The sequence below is a fragment of the Anoplopoma fimbria genome, chromosome 14 (assembly GCF_027596085.1).
Source record: "Anoplopoma fimbria isolate UVic2021 breed Golden Eagle Sablefish chromosome 14, Afim_UVic_2022, whole genome shotgun sequence".
In the NCBI taxonomy this organism is placed as follows: domain Eukaryota; kingdom Metazoa; phylum Chordata; class Actinopteri; order Perciformes; family Anoplopomatidae; genus Anoplopoma; species Anoplopoma fimbria.
Window position 1 is genome coordinate 676,371 of NC_072462.1, and position 21,172 is coordinate 697,542.

The 21,172-nt window shown below is 45.8% G+C and overlaps 1 protein-coding gene across 1 annotated transcript in view; it reads left to right on the forward strand.

The window, feature by feature from the left end:
- myo5b (myosin VB) overlaps positions 1–13,805 on the forward strand; it is a 30,140-nt gene extending 16,335 nt beyond the window's left edge. Inside the window, 23 exon segments of the mRNA XM_054612984.1 lie at positions 192–303; positions 528–739; positions 964–1,120; positions 1,917–2,156; positions 2,249–2,485; positions 2,848–2,941; positions 3,145–3,290; positions 3,450–3,569; positions 3,651–3,785; positions 3,899–3,964; positions 4,062–4,301; positions 4,655–4,749; positions 5,615–5,692; positions 6,061–6,259; positions 7,590–7,683; positions 8,306–8,449; positions 8,658–8,809; positions 8,908–8,997; positions 9,087–9,237; positions 9,769–10,063; positions 10,151–10,325; positions 10,411–10,491; positions 11,978–13,805. Of these exon segments, the coding sequence (XP_054468959.1) occupies positions 192–303; positions 528–739; positions 964–1,120; positions 1,917–2,156; positions 2,249–2,485; positions 2,848–2,941; positions 3,145–3,290; positions 3,450–3,569; positions 3,651–3,785; positions 3,899–3,964; positions 4,062–4,301; positions 4,655–4,749; positions 5,615–5,692; positions 6,061–6,259; positions 7,590–7,683; positions 8,306–8,449; positions 8,658–8,809; positions 8,908–8,997; positions 9,087–9,237; positions 9,769–10,063; positions 10,151–10,325; positions 10,411–10,491; positions 11,978–12,130 (3,466 nt within the window). The 3' untranslated portion in view covers positions 12,131–13,805.
- The last annotated feature ends 7,367 nt before the right edge of the window (positions 13,806–21,172 follow it).

The window sequence follows — 21,172 nt, forward strand, 5'->3', positions numbered from 1 at the left end:
TTGTCTCCCAATATTCTACTCCATTAATAAAGACGTCATGACTATACAAGCTAACACTTTAGCTTCCTGCTACGTTCCATCTGTCCTTGTTTCTTCTTCTTCTTCTTCTTCTTCTTCTTCTTCTTCTTCTTCTTCTTCTTCTTCTTCTTCTTCTTCTTCTCTAAATATAAACGTGTGTCCTGTGTCTCCAGGTGGACGTATCAGGACTTCTTCAACAGGTATCGAGTGCTGATGAAGAAGTCCGACATGACGTCAGCTGACAAGAAGCTGGTGTGCAAGAACCTGCTGGAGATTCTGATCAAGGTCAGAAACTTTATCAAAACTTTATTAACACAACGTCCGTCATTCTCTCTGCTTCATTCTGGTGGGAGATGAAGTAGTAGTATTTGTAGTATTTGCTATAAATACTTTATTGTGTTTCACTGGTGTGTGTCACTCAGTATTTGATCCTCTGCTCCACACGGTTAATAAAGATGATGATGTCACATCCTCTTCATCACTTCTTGCTGTTTCCTGTCACATCTCAGGAGCCCGACATGTTCCAGTTCGGTAAGACGAAGATCTTCTTCCGGGCGGGACAGGTGGCGTACCTGGAGAAGCTCCGGGCCGACAAGTTCCGCTCGGCCTGCATCAAGATCCAGAAGACGGTCCGCGGCTGGCTGCAGAGGGTTCGATACCGCAAGATCCGCAAGATGGCCGTCACGCTGCAGAGATACGGCCGAGGATACCTGGCCCGCAGGTCGGTTATTGATCCGTCTGATCACAACGACATCCGTCTGGGCCCATGTGACTCTCTAATGCTGCGTTCACACCAAACGCACCGCCAACTGTTCACCAGACTAGATTACACACTCAGTGCAAAGATGCAAATGTTTAAAAACAGATCATATTTCACAAACGTCAGATAAACGTAGAGCAGTAAAAAAGAGTTTAAAGTATCCGTTGATGCTTTTATTTTTTCAGACACGCTGACTTCCTGCGTCAGACCCGAGCCGCCCTCATCTGTCAGAAACAGTTCCGCATGGTGAGAGACAGACAGGCTTATCTGAGGGTGAGACAGGCTGTGGTCACCATCCAGGCCTTCACCAAAGGGATGTTCACCCGCCGGATCTACCAGGAGGTACGGGTCCTCATGTGGTCTTCTTAATGTCCCAGAGTCCATGTCCTGTCCTCATGTGGTCTTCTTAATGTCCCAGAGTCCATGTCCTGTCCTCATGTGGTCCCCTTTAATGTCCCAGAGTCCATGTCCTGTCCTCATGTGGTCTTCTTAATGTCCCAGAGTCCATGTCCTGTCCTCATGTGGTCTTCTTAATGTCCCAGAGTCCATGTCCTGTCCTCATGTGGTCCTCTTAATGTCCCAGAGTCCATGTCCTGTCCTCATGTGGTCCTCTTAATGTCCCAGAGTCCATGTCCTGTCCTCATGTGGTCCTCTTAATGTCCCAGAGTCCATGTCCTGTCCTCATGTGGTCTTCTTAATGTCCCAGAGTCCATGTCCTGTCCTCATGTGGTCCCCTTTAATGTCCCAGAGTCCATGTCCTGTCCTCATGTCCATGTCCCAGAGTCCATGTCCTGTCCTCATGTGGTCCTCTTAATGTCCCAGAGTCCATGTCCTGTCCTCATGTGGTCCTCTTAATGTCCCAGAGTCCATGTCCTGTCCTCATGTGGTCCTCTTAATGTCCCGGAGTCCATGTCCTGTCCTCATGTGGTCCTCTTTAACGTCCCAGAGTCCATGTCCTGTCCTCATGTGGTCCTCTTTAACGTCCCAGAGTCCATGTCCTGTCCTCATGTGGTCCTCCTGAGGACAGGCTCTGTTTGTTTGTCGACTAGCCGGTTAATTGGAGGCACAGCGTCTCTAATTAGAGCTGGAATGTCTCAGTGTCCTCTCTCACCGTGTCCCTTACTAAACCCTCCTGCAGTTCATGCTGCACCACAAGGCCATGGTGATCCAGAAGACGGTCCGTGGCTGGCTGCAGAGGAAGAAGTTCAGACGGGCGCGGGATGCCGCCGTCACGATCCAGTGTGGCTTCAGACGCGTCAGGGCCAAGAGACAGCTGCAGCAGCTGAAGATCGAAGCTCGCTCCGCCGAACACCTGAAGAAGCTCAACACCGGCATGGAGAACAAGATCGTACAGCTGCAGAGGAAGATGGACGACCAGGTGCTCAGAAAACTGAAATATAATGACGATAATAACAATAATATTAATAATATTAATACTAATAAAGATGTGTCTTTGTCCGTCCCCCTCAGTCCAAAGATCTCCGCACTCAGAACGAGCAGCTGCTGCAGGTGAACACCGGTTTGGGCTTGGAGATGACCAAGCTGCAGAAGCAGCTGGAGCAGGTGAAGAGTCGGCAGGTGGGAGGAGCTCAGATTGCCTCTATGCAGGAGGAGCTGGAACGGCTGAGGGAGGAGCTGCAGGAGGCGTTGGCCCAGAGGAAAAAGATGGAGGAGGAGCACGGCACCGAGAAGATGGGGCTCCAACAGGTGAGGATGGGGGAAAGGAGGGAACAGAGATGGGTAAAGATGACAGGTGACAGGTGAGGACTAAAACAGGTAAGGACATAAGACAGCTGAGAACAGAAGAGAGGTGGGGATAGAAGAGATTAATGACAGAAGACGAGTAAGGACAGATGTGGACAGGTGAGGACAGAGGACAGATGTGGACAGGTGTTGACAGGTGAGGACAGAGGACAGGTGATAAAAAATGTGTAAGAGGAGTTTGATGACGTTTTAAAGACTTCAGATACAACCTAAATGTTAAGGTGAGAACTCTTCTTCGTTGGTATCGGTGCTTCGTTCTCCCTCTGTGTGACTGAACTTTGACCTCGGTTTGTCTTTGTCCTCAGAGGGTGGAGGAGCTGGAGAAAGAAAACGCTCTGCTGAAGAGCGAGAAAGAAGAGATGAACCAGAGAATTCTACAGCAGACCAAGAGCTCTGGAGGTGAGACCTGAAGACATCACCTGTCTTACTGTCCGTCTGTCTATCTATCTGTCCGTTATGAAACAGGATGTTTAGATTTAGTTTTTATGCTTAATATTATTTCTTCCTCCGTGTGTTTTTAGTTCATTTTCTAATGAAATCTTCAATATTTTTTCTTCCTCTTCCTTTGCGAGTGTTTTTATGAAATGTCTTTTTTTGTCCAGAGAACATCAGCGATGCGTCTCAGAAGGAGAATTCTCTCCAGAAGGAGATGGATGCTGAGAGGCAGCGATACCAGAATCTGCTCAAAGAGTTCGCCAGAGTGGAGCAGAGATACGACAACCTGAAGGAGGAGGTGTCTCTGAGCAAGGTGACCTCACCTGAGAACCTGAGACATGTGTTCTCACTGAGACAGGCGTTTTCACCTGAGCGTCTCACACAGATGTTTGAATCATCTCTTTCTTCTTTAGGAGTCAAACACTATTTCAAATGTCAATAATAGATCTCTCTTCCTCCCATGATCCTCCAGTTCCAACCCGGCCACAGGAGGAACCCGTCCAATCAGAGCAGCCTGGAGTCGGACTCCAACTACCCGTCTGTCTCCACCTCTGAGGTGGGAGACACAGAGGACTCCATCCAGGAGGTGGAGGTGAGTCTGTGGACGAAGGTGGGGTTCACTCGGGTCTGAGCCGACTTCCTGGTTTCTAACTGTGTCTCCTCTCCTGAGCAGGAGATGGGAGTGGAGAAGGCGGCGATGGACATCAGTCTGTTCATGAAGCTGCAGAAGAGAGTCAGAGAGCTGGAGCAGGAGAGGAAGAGGCTGCAGGTCAACCTGGACAAGATGGAGGAGATGGCCAAGCGCAGGGTGACCTTCTGGTTTTATATTCATACTCAGCAGAACAGAAGAATCTGAGATGAGCTTTATTATATTTATTAGGACACTGAGTTAATCACACTGAAATGTTTGTTTCATTAAAGGGCTCTGAGTCCAGGAGCTCCACCTCCGAGCAGGAGATGGCTGATCTGGCCTACAACAACCTGAAGGTACAAAACATCTCCTCACATCATCTCCTCACATCATCTCCTCACATCATCTCCTCACATCATCTCCTCACATCATCTCTGTTATGTGTTCCTGCAGAGACAGGAGCTGGAATCAGAGAACAAGAAACTGAAGAACGACCTGAACGAGATGAGGAAGACCATCGCTGAGCGTGCTTCTAAGAACAATTCCTCCAATGAGCTTCAGGACGGCTACAACCTGCTGCTCAGCCAGCTCAAATCGGCCAATGAAGAGCTGGACGCTCGAAAGGAGGAGGTCCTCATCCTGAGGACTCAGATAGTCAGCGCTGCCCAGCAACGGGAGAACAACGACCAGATAGTAAGTTTAATTTTCTACAAGTCGTGTTTCATGCTGCAGTTTTTCAGTGTTTAGAAACTCTTTGAATTTGTTGTATTTTGTGCTGAAGAACGTAAAGAGCAGGTTGAACAAAGCTGGGGGGTCAGAGCAGTAAACACCAGTATCGTCTGCATACAGGTGGACCTTTGTGTCTCCAAATTAACAGTATTATTATAAAAAGAGAAAAGAAGCAGGGGCAGATATTTAAAACAGATCATTGTACGTTTTAGCATGTTGTCCCTTTAAACACACAAACGGTTTAATAGTGTAGCTGTTAGTGAATTTCTCTTCATGTTGATGTAGAATAACATTTATTGTTTTCTCTGTTTCATCAGGAAAGCAGTAAAGTTCCTGAACTGGATAACAGCAACGAGCCGGTGGATAAAGAGGAGGCTCTCAAAGCGTATCACGGACTGTGTGAGTCCAAAAAGTAAGTGACGTCATTTCCTTTCTGGTAAACATTTAAAGAGACCGTACGCATATTCAGTTTACTATGATTACAGATTTACCAGCACATTTCCTAGAAGGGTTAGTCCGGTGTACACATGTTCAAGTCAAACACCAAACCGGTATATTTAGTTTTACCACCAGGTGCCTCACTGTAACATAATGAGAGTGTAGAGACTCCGGTCCACTAGGTGGCAGTGAGGTAACGCTAAGCTGGTTTGTTAACCTCCAACAAGCACTAAAGAGGAAGTCTTTGTTTTTCAAAATCTTCAAATCCAACATGTTTCCATATTGTTGAATCTTTTGTTTTCTGTGAGATGAATTCTTAATCCTGATTTTAAATTATGGTTTGACTTTAAATCTTTCTGCACCAAACTTTAAAACTAGCTTAAAAAAAATAAAGAATTAATTAAAACCTTTCTTTGAACATCAGTTTATCTTTTACTCTAAACTTAGATTAAATTGAGTTCTCTTGCACCAAAACTTTAAACTCCAATTGAAACTTTGATCCGATATTAAATTTAAACTTGCACTTCAGAAGGTTTAACTTTTAAAATGTCCCCCTTTTGTTTTAGATGGATTGAGCAAAAAAATTGAAGTTCTTAAAGAAAGTTAAGTTAATGGACAGACAGTTGAGATTTCTGATGATGCTGAACTTCTCTCTTGAGCTGAACAGGAACATTTGACAAACAGGCTGTAGTTGGTGTTTTTATGTCGACTAACACCTCAGTGTAAGTCCTCCTCTGTTCTCTGCTGTTCTCCTCACAATCTGCTTTGTTTCCTCTTCCTCCTCCTCCTCCTCTTCCTCTTCCTTCTCCTCTTCCTCTGTGTGTCCTGTTGGACTCCAGCACACGGCAGGACTGGCGTTATCTGAATGAAGACGGAGAGCTGGGTTTGGCTTACCAAGGCCTCAAACAAGTGGCCAGGTCTCTGTTCGCTCTCTTCTTGTTCTTGTTCTTGTTCTTGTTCTTGTTCTTCTTCTTCTTCTTCTTCTTGTTCTTCTTCTTCTTCTTCTTCTTCTTCTTCTTCTTCTTCTTCTTCTTCTTCTTCTTCTTCTTCTTCTTCTTCTTCTTCTTCTTCAGTAACAGCTGTGTACGTCGTGTACTTTCTTTTAAAGAAAGAACATCAGAGTTTCTCTTTTCGTCTCTTCTTTATTTGTGTATCAAAAGATGAAGAAAAGAAAACGTGAATAAGCAGCTGATGTAGGTAAACAGGTGATGGAGTCCATGTCGGATCGATCACTAGTGGATGAATATTATAACTGGTTTCTATGCTAACGTCCTGCTGCTCTCAGGCTGCTGGAGGCTCAGCTGCAGACTCAGAGCCGACAGCACAAAGACGAGCTGGAGGCTCTGCACACGCAGATCGAGCTGCTGAGAGACGACATCGAGAAGAAGCAGGAGATCCTGAACTACACGGCCTCACTGTCTCCAGAGGCTCAGGTGGAGTACAGCATCCAGCAGGAGATCACCAGGCTGACCAACGACAACCTGGTGAGGAGGAACACACACACACAACACACACACAACACACACACACACACACACAACACACAACACACAACACACAACACACAACACACACACAGAACACACACACACAACACACACACAGAACACACAACACACACACAGAACACACAACACACACACACAACACACAACACACACACAGAACACACAACACACACACACACACACACACACACACACACACACACACACAAGAACACACAACACACACACAGAACACACAACACACACACACAGAACACACAACACACACACACACACACACACACACACACACACAACACACAACACACAACACACAACACACACACACAACACACACACACACACAACACACACACACACAGAACACACAACACACACACACAACACACAACACACACACAGAACACACAACACACACACAGAACACACAACACACACACACAGAACACACAACACACACACAGAACACACAACACACACACAGAACACACAGAACACACCACACACACAGAACACACAACACACAGAACACACAACACACAGAACACACAACACACACACAGAACACACAACACACACACGGAACACACAACACACACACACAGAACACAAAACACACACAGAACACACAACACACACACAGAACACACAAAACACACACACAGAACACACAACACACACACACGGAACACACAACACACACACACAGAACACAAAACACACACAGAACACACAACACACACACAGAACACACAACACACACAGAACACAGACAGAACACAGACAGAGAACACACACACACAACACACACACAGAACACACAGAACACACACACACAACACACACACAGAACACACACACACAACACACACACTTCAGGTTTTAATAGATCCTGCTACTCTAATCAATACTGCTTATCGGTTCAAGGATTCAAAGATCATTTATTGTCATTATGCAGAGCAGGGTTGCATAAAGGAATTCAGTCGACTGTAGTTCATTCCTGTGGAGCTTTTTTATTTGCATCATAAGGAATCAGAAACTGTTTATTGCCAAGAACGTTACACAAACAGGGAATACGGCTGTATGATTGACACAGTGCAATAGCATAAGACGTAAAAAGAAAATATGAACATTCACAGTAAAATATGTGTGAGGGTTTTATTCTCGGCGTCTACTGGAGGAAATCGAGCCTCACTTTGGATCTTTGTGTTCTCCGCATCAATTCTCCGGGTTCTACTCCTGTAGAACGGGTTCCTGTTTGAGTTTCGGGGGGCGTTCCAATTCATCATGCTGTTGTTGTTTGTAGGACCTGAAGGAGCTGGTGGAGAAACTGGAGAAGAACGAGAGGAAGCTGAAGAAGCAGCTCAGGATCTACATGAAGAAAGTCCAGGAGTTAGAAGGTAACAGCAGCTGCTCACACCTGTCTCACTCTGTCTCACTCTGTCTCACTCTGTCTCCGTCTGTCTCACTCTGTCTCCATCTGTCTCACTCTGTCTCCGTCTGTCTCCGTCTGTCTCACTCTGTCTCACTCTGTCTCCATCTGTCTCACTCTGTCTCACTCTGTCCTTGTCTGTCTCACTCTGTCTCCGTCTGTCTCACTCTGTCTCCGTCTGTCTCACTCTGTCTCCGTCTGTCTCACTCTGTCTCCATCTGTCTCACTCTGTCTCACCCTGTCTCACTCTGTCTCACTCTGTCTCCGTCTGTCTCACTCTGTCTCCATGTGTCTCCATGTGTCTCCACGTGTCTCCACGTGTCTCCGTCTGTCTCACTCTGTCTCCGTCTGTCTCACTCCGTCTCCGTCTGTCTCACTCTGTCTCCATGTGTCTCCACGTGTCTCCACGTTTCTCCGTCTGTCTCACTCTGTCTCCATCTGTCTCACTCTGTCTCACCCTGTCTCACTCTGTCTCACTCTGTCTCACTCTGTCTCCGTCTGTCTCACTCTGTCTCCATGTGTCTCCACGTGTCTCCACGTGTCTCCGTCTGTCTCACTCTGTCTCCGTCTGTCTCACTCCGTCTCCGTAGTGTCTCAGGCTGCAGCTCAGACCAGCAGGTCCAGACCTGAACTGAGCCGTCAGGTGACGGTCCAGAGGAAAGAGAAGGACTTTGAGGGGATGCTGGAGTACTACAAGGAGGACGAGGCCCTGCTGTTCAGAACTCTGATCTCAGGTCAGTGTCTTTAGTAAGAACTCTGATCTCAGGTCAGTGTCCACATAAATAGACTCTACTGTCATCCTTCACAGCAGTAGTACTGACTGAAGTATAAATATAAGTATATATATTTGTACTTCACTGTGTTTCCGACATCAGGCCCAACACAGTATAAGAATAAATATAAGTATATAAGTATATGTATTTGTACTGTGATGTATTTCAGACATCAGGCCGAACACCGTGTCGGCCACCGTTCCCTGTCTGCCGGCTTACATTCTCTTCATGTGCATCCGTCACGCCGACTACATCAACGACGACCAGAAGGTGGAGTCTCTGCTCACCTCCACCATCAACGCCATCAAGAAGGTCCTCAAGGTGAGCATCCTCCACCCACTGCCATTAATAAGAGATAAATGTTCTTTATTTTATATGATATATATATGTATATATCTATGTATATGTTTGATCTGCAGAAGAACAACGATGACTTTGAGATGACGTCCTTCTGGCTCGCCAACACCAGCCGTCTGCTTCACTGTCTGAAGCAGTACAGCGGTGACGAGGTGACACGCTCCACCATACAGACCATAATACTCTCTGTTACATGTATGTATTGTATTCAGCAGCGTGTGTTGTTGTTGTTGTTGTTTAGGTGTTTATGACTCAGAACACCGGTAAACAGAACGATCACTGCCTGAAGAACTTCGACCTGGCGGAGTACCGACAGGTGCTCAGCGACCTCTCCATCCAGATCTACCAGCAGCTCATCAGGGTGGCCGAGGGAATCCTCCAACCCATGATAGGTGAGTTCAGCCTGGAGGAGACCCAACCGGAGTGTGAAGAAGCTCTCTGTCCACGTTAAGGCTCACTGCTGAGGGTCATAGCTAAATAAGGGAGGCTCATTATATTATATATAGTGTTATATGATATAGTTATGTATTCAAGTTATAGTATAGTGTTATATGATATATAGTGATATATACAAGTTATAGTATAGTGTTATATAACATATAGTGATATATACAAGTTATAGTATAGTGTTATATAACATAGTAATGTATAAATGATATAGTGTAGTGTTATATATGATTTATACAAGTTATAATAAAGTGTTATATAATATACTGATATATGTATGTATGTATGTATAAGATAAGATAATCCTTTATTAGTCCCGCAGCGGGGAAATTTACAGGCTATATATACATATATATATATATATATATATAGATATAGATATATATATAGATATATATATATATATATATATATATATAGATATAGATATAACACCACATACTTCACACGTATCTCTCTCTGCTTGCTGCGTTCAGTGTCGGCCATGTTGGAAAGCGAGAGCATCCCCAGCCTGGCGGGCGTGAAGCCGATGGGCTACAGGAACCGCTCGTCCAGCATGGACACGGACGCCGGCGGCCCCAGCAGCTACACCCTGCAGGCCCTGATCCGGCAGCTGGGACAGATCCACAGCACCATGCAGGACCACGGTCTGGACCCGGAGATCGTGGGTCAGGTGGTGCGGCAGCTCTTCCACTGCATCAACGCCGTCACCCTCAACAACCTGCTGCTGCGCAAAGACGTGTGCTCCTGGAGCACCGGCATGCAGCTCAGGTGAGGCTGCTGCCCTCCTGGAGGTCTTTGTTAAACCTGGTTCAGGTGTGGTGGTCCGGCTCTGACCCGCTGTGTCTCTGTGTTCAGGTACAACACCAGTCAGCTGGAGGAGTGGCTGAGAGGGAACAACCTGTTCCAGAGTAAAGCTGCAGCCGCTCTGGAGCCCATCATCCACGCCGCTCAGCTGCTGCAGGTCAAGAAGAAGACGACTCAGGACGCCGAGGCCATCTGCTCGCTCTGCACCGCCCTCAGCACGCAGCAGGTCAGCTGACCACCCCCGACACGGACGCATCAGGTGACCAGGAGCATCAGACGGTTATTGATCACTGTTGTCTCGTGTGTTGCAGATTGTGAAGATCCTGAACCTCTACACTCCTCTGAACGAGTTTGAGGAGAGAGTCACCGTGTCGTTCATCAGGAGCATCCAGGTGAGACTCAAACGTCCTCATTGTTCCACAGTACCTTTAACTCATCATATCGGTTCTGTCTCCATCGTCTACGTCCTGTCGCCATCGTCTACGTCCTGTCGCCATCGTCTACGTCCTGTCGCCATCGCCTACGTCCTGTCGCCTTCGCCTACGTCCTGTCGCCATCGTCTACGTCCTGTCGCCATCGCCTACGTCCTGTCGCCTACGTCCTGTCGCCTTCGCCTATGTCCTGTCGCCATCGCCTATGTCCTGTCGCCATCGTCTACGTCCTGTCGCCATCGTCTACATCCTGTCGCCATCGTCTACGTCCTGTCGCCATCGTCTACGTCCTGTCGCCATCGTCTACGTCCCTGTCGCCATCGTCTACGTCCTGTCGCCATCGTCTACGTCCTGTCGCCATCGTCTGTCGCGTCCTGTCGCCATCGTCTACATCCTGTCGCCATCGTCTACATCCTGTCGCCATAGCCTACGTCCTGTCGCCATCGCCTACGTCCTGTCGCCTCGCCGTCCTGTCGCTATCGCCTACGCCCTGTCGCCTACGTCCTGTCGCCTTCGCCTACGTCCTGTCGCCATCGCCTATGTCCTGTCGCCATCGTCTCACGTCCTGTCGCCATCGTCTACATCCTGTCGCCATCGTCTACGTCCTGTCGCCATCGTCTACGTCCTGTCGCCATCGCCTACGTCCTGTCGCCTACGTCCTGTCGCCTTCGCCTATGTCCTGTCGCCATCGCCTATGTCCTGTCGCCATCGTCTACGTCCTGTCGCCATCGTCTACATCCTGTCGCCATCGTCTACGTCCTGTCGCCATCGTCTACGTCCTGTCGCCATCGTCTACGTCCTGTCGCCATCGTCTACGTCCTGTCGCCATCGTCTACATCCTGTCGCCATCGCCTACGTCCCTGTCGCCATCGCCTACGCCTGTCGCCTACGTCCTGTCGCCATCGCCTACGTCCTGTCGCCTACGTCCTGTCGCTATCGCCTACGTCCTGTCGCCTACGTCCTGTCGCCATCGCCTATGTCCTGTCGCCATCGTCTACGTCCTGTCGCCATCGTCTACATCCTGTCGCCATCGTCTACGTCCTGTCGCCATCGTCTACGTCGCCATCGTCTCGCCTGTCGCCATCGTCGCCATCGTCTACGTCCTGTCGCCATCGTCTATGTCCTGTCGCCTTCGCCTACGTCCTGTCGCCATCGTCTACATCCTGTCGCCATCGCCTGAGATGTTTCTGTATTCGGTTCGATTCCAAACCATCCAAATAAATGTTTTACACTAGAAACTAAGAGTACCGGTTCAGTGTGATCCAGACTGATACCACCTCTTTTTGGCGGACCAAGGTCCAGCTGTTTGGTCTAGCGATGTTTCACACCTGTAATTTTGTCTGAAGGTCTGAGAGTCCAAACGAGGTGTAAAGGTTCTTTAGTGACATCAGACTGATCACACTGCCGGTTCCACCTGTTTAACCTCCATGTTTCCCTGTTTGTCCAGAACCGTCCTCAGCAGAAAAGTGATCCTCCTCAGCTTCTGATGGACACCAAACACGTGTTCCCCGTCCTCTTCCCGTACACGCCGTCTGCTCTCAGCCTGGAGACGCTGCACATCCCCGCCTCCCTCGGCCTCGACTTCCTCATCCGGGTCTGAAGGACCTGCTTCACATCCACTTCTAGTAAACTGACCACACATCAGCTTTAAAACAGTCTGTATCTACCACAATCTGTCCGACATCTTCAGACACATTCACTTAGTTCAACCTTCATGTGCTCAAAAAACTAAAACCCAGCAGAGAGGATCAGATCCACCGCTCTTCTTCTTCTGTTACAAACCGCTCACAGCAGATCCTCCTTTGTCCTCTGACAGTAAACGTGACACGACAGGAAGTTAGATGGACGTAAGTGATAGAAGGAAGAGGAAGAGAGAAAAGAGTCTCAGTTGATTCATGATCCACAAATTAAAACAAAATTTAGAAATCTGTGTGATGAGATGAGTTTACATCCACAAAGAAACATATTCTACACAAAGTTTGTAATCAATAACATCTTCTTATGAGGAGCTTCCTCTTCATATCATTTACAGTTTGATGATCTTTGGGCCACATTGTTGTTGTTTTTTCACATTCTCTGATCCACAAATGTGTGTTGCGTTCAGGTGTCGATGCAAAACTCAGAAGTCCAGAACTTTAGCACGTTCATTGATTTCAGTGTAGGAGATCCTCCTCATGTGCTCGGACTGTAAATGAATATAATAATATGTAATACTTACATGCAGATAACTGACATTGATTCATCTCTGGTGGATATGAAACATCATTTCTTGACAGTAGAGTTTCTCGTGGATCACTGGAGGCTCATTTCTCTCCATGTTTCATGTAAATGAATAAACGAAGCGTATGAAGTGAGGACGTTCGTTTACAGGAACATGACTCATCATCGGTCGGGGTTATTAAAGGTCACTCTGCAGCCCTGAACACTTTTAATCAATCAAAAGTTATCAATGCTTTTTGCTGCTTTTCTTTTATTTTCATTTTGATTATTCTAATTCTCTTTTCTTTTTATATTTCGGTGTAAAATAATTTTACTGTGACATTTTCTATCCCTTCAGCTCATTTTGAGTTTATTTTTCTTTCTTGTGTGATTTTTGTGGTGACACTAATTAATAACTATAATACTAAATACTCAAATCCAACACTGACAGGTTTACTGCTGACTCAAACCCATGTGGCTTTATGGGATGATGGAAGCTTCTAGTCTCTGAATAATCATTTGCACTCATAATTATTAAAACACTAATTATAAACAAGCTCATTATTTACTCTCTAATTATTAACAAGCTCATTATTATCACTCTAATTATTAACACACTATCTTTAGATACAAACTGAATCCTTTTCCAAGAGAAACATCTTTTTATGAAGTGACCCTGTAGTAAAGATGAACCACTCGAGTTTGACGCTCAGAAGAACTTCACTGCAAAGTGTTTTTATCTTTCGTGTGAAAAATGTGGGAAGTTGAATACATTCATGATAGAAATAAATAATATATATTTTCATAAGATCAGTTCAGGAGCTCCACATTTAACTTCACAGCAGCAGTTTTGTATAATAGTAAACATTTTCAGTGAAGTTCTTCAGTTTGAAACTTTGATGTAAATGTTTTTTCTTTCTCTGAATGAAGCACAAAGTAACTTCCTGTATTTCAAAGAATATGTTTTGGAAACGAAGTAACTCACGAATACAAAAGTTTGTCTGATTCATGATTCCGTGTTCTGAATCATCTCGTCTTTATCATCAGATGATGAATAAATACTTTGTTTTTTCCAGCAAAAGCAAAATACTGTTTTTTTTTTAAATAGTTTTTATAGACGAATAAAACACTGAAATGATTTTCTTCTATTATTGTTGGTTTAAGACTTTAATATTCATAGTTGTCAGTTCTTTTCTGCCCTCTGTGTCAGTTGTTCCAGCTGTCTGTGGTTTACCTGTCGCTCAGGTGGCCCACGGCGTCAGACAGGGCCTCTGTTAGAAACACGTTGTGTGATGAGCTTATTAATATTTCTCTTTATGTTCACACTCAAAGTGTCCTGATGTCTCATAGAGTTCCATTACAACACTAGTTTATTCAGTTATACTTAACACCACATATAAATACTGACTAGAGCTCCAAATATGGATTAATCCGCCGCTGAAAATAGTCCCCAACAAAGTCACCATTTCCTGCTGTTTGTTTGATAAAAACTACAGAGAATCACTGATGAACTACATGTTTGTGTTTGATTCACGTCTTCAGTAGGAACCAATGAGACACAGACAGGACGTGGGACAGTGTTGACAGACGGACCAACATGTTGTTTGAGGTTTGAGTCTTTTGTTGACAGAAAAGTAAAAGATAGAAGAAAATCTGAGCAAACATTTTGTGAAGTTTGACGTAAAGATTGTCTCTGTTGACCAATGACGAGCTGTCCTGAGGTAGCTGGCCTCTGATTGGACGAAGCTGAATGGCCGTGTGTCAGCAGACATGGTGCTGTTCTTATTTAAATATGACTTATTGAGTTTCATAACGTCTGAGCTGCTCGCTGTGTTTTTAAAGATGAACTCAAAGGAAGAGGATGTGGTGACGAGTCATTTCTGAACAAACCTCATCTGTGTGTGTGTGTGCGGGTGTGTGTGTGTGTGTGTGTGTGTGCGGTGTGTGTGTGCGGGTGTGTGTGTGTGGGTGTGTGTGTGTGTGTGGGTGTGTGTGGGTGTGTGTGTGCGGGTGTGCGTGCGTGTGCGCACAACGTGCAACACCTTTCTACAGAAATACTGTCTGTCTCTATCTCTCTATCAGTCTATCCACAAAGGACACAATATCTGTCTGTCTCTCTGTTTCTTAGTCTCTCTGTCTGTCTCTCTCTCTGTCTGTTAGTTATTCTCTCTCTCTCTCTCTCTCTCTTTCTGTGTCTGTCTCTCTGTCTGTTAGTTATTCTCTCTCTCTCTTTCTGTGTCTGTCTCTCTGTCTGTCTGTTAGTTTGTCTTTCTGTCTGTATGTTTACAAAGGACACAATGTCTCTCTCTGTCCACACAGGGTGCACTGTCTGTCTGACTATCTGTCTCTTTGTCTTTCTGTTTGTCTCTCTATCTCTCTCTCTGTCTGTCTGTCCCCTGAGGACCCTCTGATGAGACTAATGTGAATCACCCTGTCGTGCTGTAGAAGAAGCCCCAGCATGCCTTGCAGCAGGAAGTGTAGTTTGTTCAGAGGAGACATTCATGTGGCTGAAGGAGCTCCGTCTTCAAAGAGACGCTCAGTTTGGTGTGGCTTCACCCAAACTCCTCTACAGGAGATTTTACACTGTGGTTTCATGCTACGGGTGGAGGCGTAACGACGGGGACATAAATAGACGTCCCATCTCTGCCACTATACATATACATACATATACATACATATATATATATACATACATATACATATACGATGGTACATGTAGGTACATATAGGAAGGACATCCTGACTGCTTTACTCACGTTGAGTTCACATCCAGCTCGTGATGAGCTTCTAAAGCTTGAAGCTCCTGTTGTTGATTCAGAGTCTCACTCAGACACTGGGCTGGGGATCGAACCTCCAACCTTCTGATTAGAGGATGACCCGCTCTACCCCCTGAGACACAACCGACCCTGAGCTGTCAATCAAACCCAGTCTGAGCAGAACAAGTTTGAACTATTCCGCCATTAATATGCTGCTTACATTGAAACTCATGCTCAATATTATAATAATGCTTTATGTCGTATATTTAATACACAACGACAAAATAACTCAACATAATGAGAATTTTTACTTTGTATACTTTAAGTATGTTTTTGTACTTCTATGTGGATATAATAACAACAATAATCACTTATTTCTTCCTTTAGTGTAGAAACATTTAACAAGTAAAAAAACATCAGGATGTAAAGCAGCTCTTCCACCAAAACCAGCCCTCGTATACAAGTACAACCAGTATTGTGTACATTGTGTGTACTTGGATCCAGACCCACAGCTGGGTGTAAACAGGTGGCTCATCAGATTCCCATCACTGCAGAGAGGGAGGCGACCAAACACCCAAACCACAAGAAGATGTTTGTTGATGTAGAGCTGTGATATGAGCCTGAGGCGTGTGGTTAGTCGGGGGCGGAGCCTAACGCCATCCACCGCTGAGCTGTTTACTGAGCACGGTGTCATACAACCCCATGTACTACTACATCACATACATATACTAATACACTACTGTCTCATCAGGGTTCATATACTAATACACTACTGTCTCATCAGGGTTCATATACTAATACACTACTGTCTCATCAGGGTTCATATACTAATACACTACTGTCTCATCAGGGTTCATATACTAATACACTACTGTCTCATCAGGGTTCATATACTAATACACTACTGTCTCATCAGGGTTCATATACTAATAAACTACTGTCTCATCAGGGTTCTGAGGGAGAAGTATTTTCTACCAGATTACAGTCATAGTTTGAAGTGTTTGAAACACAAGGTTAATGTTGTAAATTTAAACAAAACAGGAAATTATTTTAAAGTACTTGGTTATTTTGAGGTATAAGTACTTTCTTACGTTTAGGTAAAAGTGGTTTCTTATGTTTTGAGGGAAAGTACTTGGTTATGTTTGGGTAAAAGTACTTTCTTGTCTGTAAGTAAAAGAACATGGTATTGTTTAAAGTGAAAGTACTTGGTTATATTTAGAGATAAAGTACTTGGTTATGTTAAGAGGTACAATTATTTGGTTTTGTTAAGAGGTAAAAGTACTTTCTTTAGTTTAGAGGTACAATTATTTGGTTTTGTTAAGAGGTAAAAGTACTTTCTTTAGTTTAGAGGTAGAAGTACTTTCTTTAGTTTAGAGGTAGAAGTACTTTCTTTAGTTTAGAAGTAGAAGTACTTTCTTTAGTTTAGAGGTAGAAGTACTTTCTTTAGTTTAGAGGTAGAAGTAGAACTGTTTCTCACAACATCACAAAGTCTGAATTCTTCTTGATTCAGCGAAGAAGAAAACAATCTGCCGTCTCCGTCTTTTCTTCCTGATTTCCTCCTCGTTGAACGTAAACCACTGCTGACGCCCACGGACGCATTCGAGAGCTCAAACGCCCCACCAGCCCCTCCACCCCTGAACCCACCGGGCCTCGTCTCCACCCACGAAGACTCTCGTCTTCGTCTCTGCTCAGTCAGCGAGGACCATGTTCATCAGAACCAGCTCTGCCCTCAGAAACATGACATATGTTCATCAAACGTTATGATGTCATAGACATGTTACCAGAGGAAACACTGTGAAACTCTAAAAACACAAAAGAACTCATTTCATTAACTAACTGAGTTTTTACAGCAACAAGGATCCATGAATGTGCTGCAGAAGTATGAACAGTTAACCTGTCCTCCACAGGATGAAGACCATGCTACTGACTGAAAGGTCCTCACTCCTCAGAAAACATCAGAGCCGGTTATTTAAATAAACTGACTAAATGTTTGTTCATTAGTTGACGCGGTTACAGCTGAACTGTTATGTCTCATGTAGCTTTCAAACTCTAAACCCTATTTTTCTTATGAACTCCACTGTGTCTGTACTTCCTGCCTCTCATCAGGTTGAGGCGGTGCACACTACACCACCGTTTCCCAGCATGCCCTGCTTCACAACAAAAAAACAAAAAACATATTCTTGCGCCTTAAAAATACCCAAAGAGCTGAGAAGAGGAAACTGTGAAAACCACCGAGGCCTACGAGCTGAGAAACGACATGTTCATGAGACTGAGGAAACAGAGAGACACTGGTACTGGGACAGAAACCAGTTAGAGAGACACTGGGACAGAAGCCAGTTAGAGAGACACGGGTACTGGTACAGAAGCCAGTTAGAGAGACACGGGTACTGGTACAGAAACCAGTTAGAGAGACACTGGGACAGAAGCCAGTTAGAGAGACACTGGTGGTACAGAAACCAGTTAGAGAGACACTGGTACAGAAACCAGTTAGAGAGACACCAGTTAGAGAGACACTGGGACAGAAGCCAGTTAGAGAGACACTGGTATAGAAACCAGTTAGAGAGACACTGGTATAGAAACCAGTTAGAGAGACACTGGTACTGGTACAGAAACCAGTTAGAGAGACACTGGTATAGAAACCAGTTAGAGCCACTGGTAATGAGGACAGACGGGTAATGAGGACAGACGGGTTATCTGAGTCATGTGTCTCGTAGTAAAGTGAGACGCTTGTTTACAAAGTGGCCTCATTTGAAAACAAACCACATGACTTGTAGTCAGGAAGTGGTTTCAGCTGCTGGTTGGAGTTCTGCTTCATGTTGAGCCTGACGTCTGTCTGCAGATCACATCTCCTCTCTCCGGTGTCTCAGTAAAGATGGTGGTCAGATTATTGTTGTTCAGAGACGTTTAAACGTTCACATTTATTAACAGAGATTTTGTTTAAGAGGACAAAACTGCTTCTTCTTTTCTATAAACGTCGATAAAGTTTACAGGTTTGAACTTCAGGGACAGTTCAGCAGCCTCTGTGTTATTATACTATACAAATAGTAACAATTATACAATTAGTATAGTGTACAGAGTACCTGACCAGGTAGAGAACAGAGTACCTGAACAGGTAGAGAACAGAGTACCTGAACAGGTAGAGAACAGAGTACCTGAACAGGTAGTGAACAGAGTACCTGAACAGGTAGAGAACAGAGTACCTGAACAGGTAGAGAACAGAGTACCTGAACAGGTAGAGAACAGAGTACCTGAACAGGTAGAGAACAGAGTACCTGAACAGGTAGTGAACAGAGTACCTGAACAGGTAGAGAACAGAGTACCTGAACAGGTAGAGAACAGAGTACCTGAACAGGTAGAGAACAGAGTACCTGAACAGGTAGTGAACAGAGTACCAGTGTATTTTGACTCTGGAGGGATACTGAACTACTTGATTCTGCTAGGATAGACTAAGTATATTGTTCTCTGCTTTCTTAAAATTGATCTTAAACTGTACCAAGCCTGCTTAAAAAAGGGTTAGTGACTGATGCTGATTCTGTTGATTCTACTGTTCTGATATTCTCTAATCAGGAAGTGTTTGATGCTCTGTTGTTCTCCTGTTCCTTTAATCAGGAACTGCTTTGAGAGGTGTGCTCTAGTTTCAATAGGTCAATTGTCCTCATAACTGCTAGGGGGAGTGGCTTACACTCCTGGCTTTCAAGCGTCAGCTTTCAAGCGTCAGCTTTCAAGCGAAGGCTAGGGCGAACAAAGGCAACAGGGCGACTTTTTCAAGCCAGACTTCGTCAAGCAAAGACTTCTCGAGCGTGGACTTGTCCGGGTTATTAATTTGTTTATATTGACTACCATGTGTCTGCATCCTATTTCTGTCTGTTCCTCTGTCCGGCGGTTACGTAGACAATGGGTCACTCCCAGGTGCCGTGACCCCACTAACCTCATCTATCCCACTCTCTCAGCCCATGGTGAGCAAGTGGTGTCGGGTGGGCTTTGGAACTGCCAGTCGGCAGTGCCGAAAGCTGAGTTCATCTCAGGCTACGCATCCTTGCTCTCCCTCAACTTTCTTGCTCTAACTGAGACCTGGATCACACCAGAAAACACCACCACACCCGCAGCTCTGTCAGATGTGTACTCCTTCTCTCACACTCCCAGAGCTGCGAGGCGAGGTGGTGGCACTGGTCTGCTAATTTCCCCAAAATGGAAATACTCTCTTGTCTCTGTTCCACAGTTCTCCCCTTCCTCTTTTGAATTTCATGCTGTTACTGTCACTTATCCAGTCAAGCTCACCATTGCTGTTGTGTATCGCCCACCGGGCCCTCTTGGTGAGTTCCTGGAGGAGCTTGACACACTAGTCTCATCATGCTCGGCGACTTCAACATCCAGACTGATAAGTTAGAACCGCTGCTTTCCTTCCTCTCCTCCTTTGACCTCTATCGCTCCTCTTCTCCTCCTACCCACAAGGCCGGCAACCAGCTGGATCTTATCTTCACTAGACACTGTTCTACTGCTAACCTCTCTGTCACTCCCCTCCAGCTCTCGGACCACTACTTCATGTCCTACTCCCTCTCCCTCTCCTCTCCCCCCTTACTTCCTCCACCTACCCACATGGTTTCTACCCGTAGTCACCTCCGCTCCCTCTCCCCCGCTGATCTTTCCTCTTCCGTTACCTCTGCCCTCCCTGACCCTGAATCCTTCTCTCTCCTATCCCCCGATACTGCTACTGATCTTCTCCTCTCCACCCTCTCCTCCTCTCTGGACAACCTCTGTCCCTTCACCTCCAGGCCTGCACGGCCAACTCCTCCTGCCCCGTGGCTGTGGGACTCAGTGCGTACTGATAGACGGAGCCTAAGAGCGGCTGAGCGTAAATGGAGAACAGGCAAACTCCCGGAGGACCTTCTTAACTTCCAATCTCTCCTTTCCACTTTCTCCTCCTCTCTAGCTACTGCTAAAGCAGCTTTTTTCTGCTCTAAAATCCTAACCTCTGCTTCCAATCCTAAAAAACTCTTTGAAACTTTCTCTTCACTCCTCCAACCCCCACCCCCTCCTCCTACTTCCTCCCTTCTCCCTGATGATTTCGCCAACTTCTTTGACAAGAAGGTAAACGATATCAGATCCTCCTTCTCTCAGCCCCCCTCTCCCTGTCCACCCTCTCCCTCTCTACCCTCTCCAGCTCTCCCCCTCAGCTCCCCCTTCCCTCTCCACACCCCATCTTACCCTACTTTGCTCCCCTCTCCCCTAACGAGGTCCTCGACCTTGTTACATCTAACCGCCCCACCACGTGCTCCCTTGACCCGATCCCCTCCCCTCTTCTTCAGTCTATTGCCACTGAACTCCTTCCTTTCCTCACCCACCTCATCAACACATCTCTCGTCTCGGGATGCTTTCCCTCGGCTTTCAAGACTGCCAGAGTCACCCCCCTTCTGAAAAAAACATCACTTGACCCCTCTGATGTCAAGAACTTCAGACCGGTTTCTCTTCTACCCTTTCTATCCAAAACACTTGAACGCGCTGTCTCTAAACAACTGTCTTCCCACCTCCACCAGAACAACCTCTTGGACCCCCACCAGTCCGGGTTCAAGGTGGGTCACTCGTCAGAGACGGCCCTCCTTGCGGTGACAGAGTCACTTCACGCTGCGAGAGCGAACTCTCTCTCCTCTGTCCTGATTCTCCTGGACCTGTCAGCGGCGTTTGACACG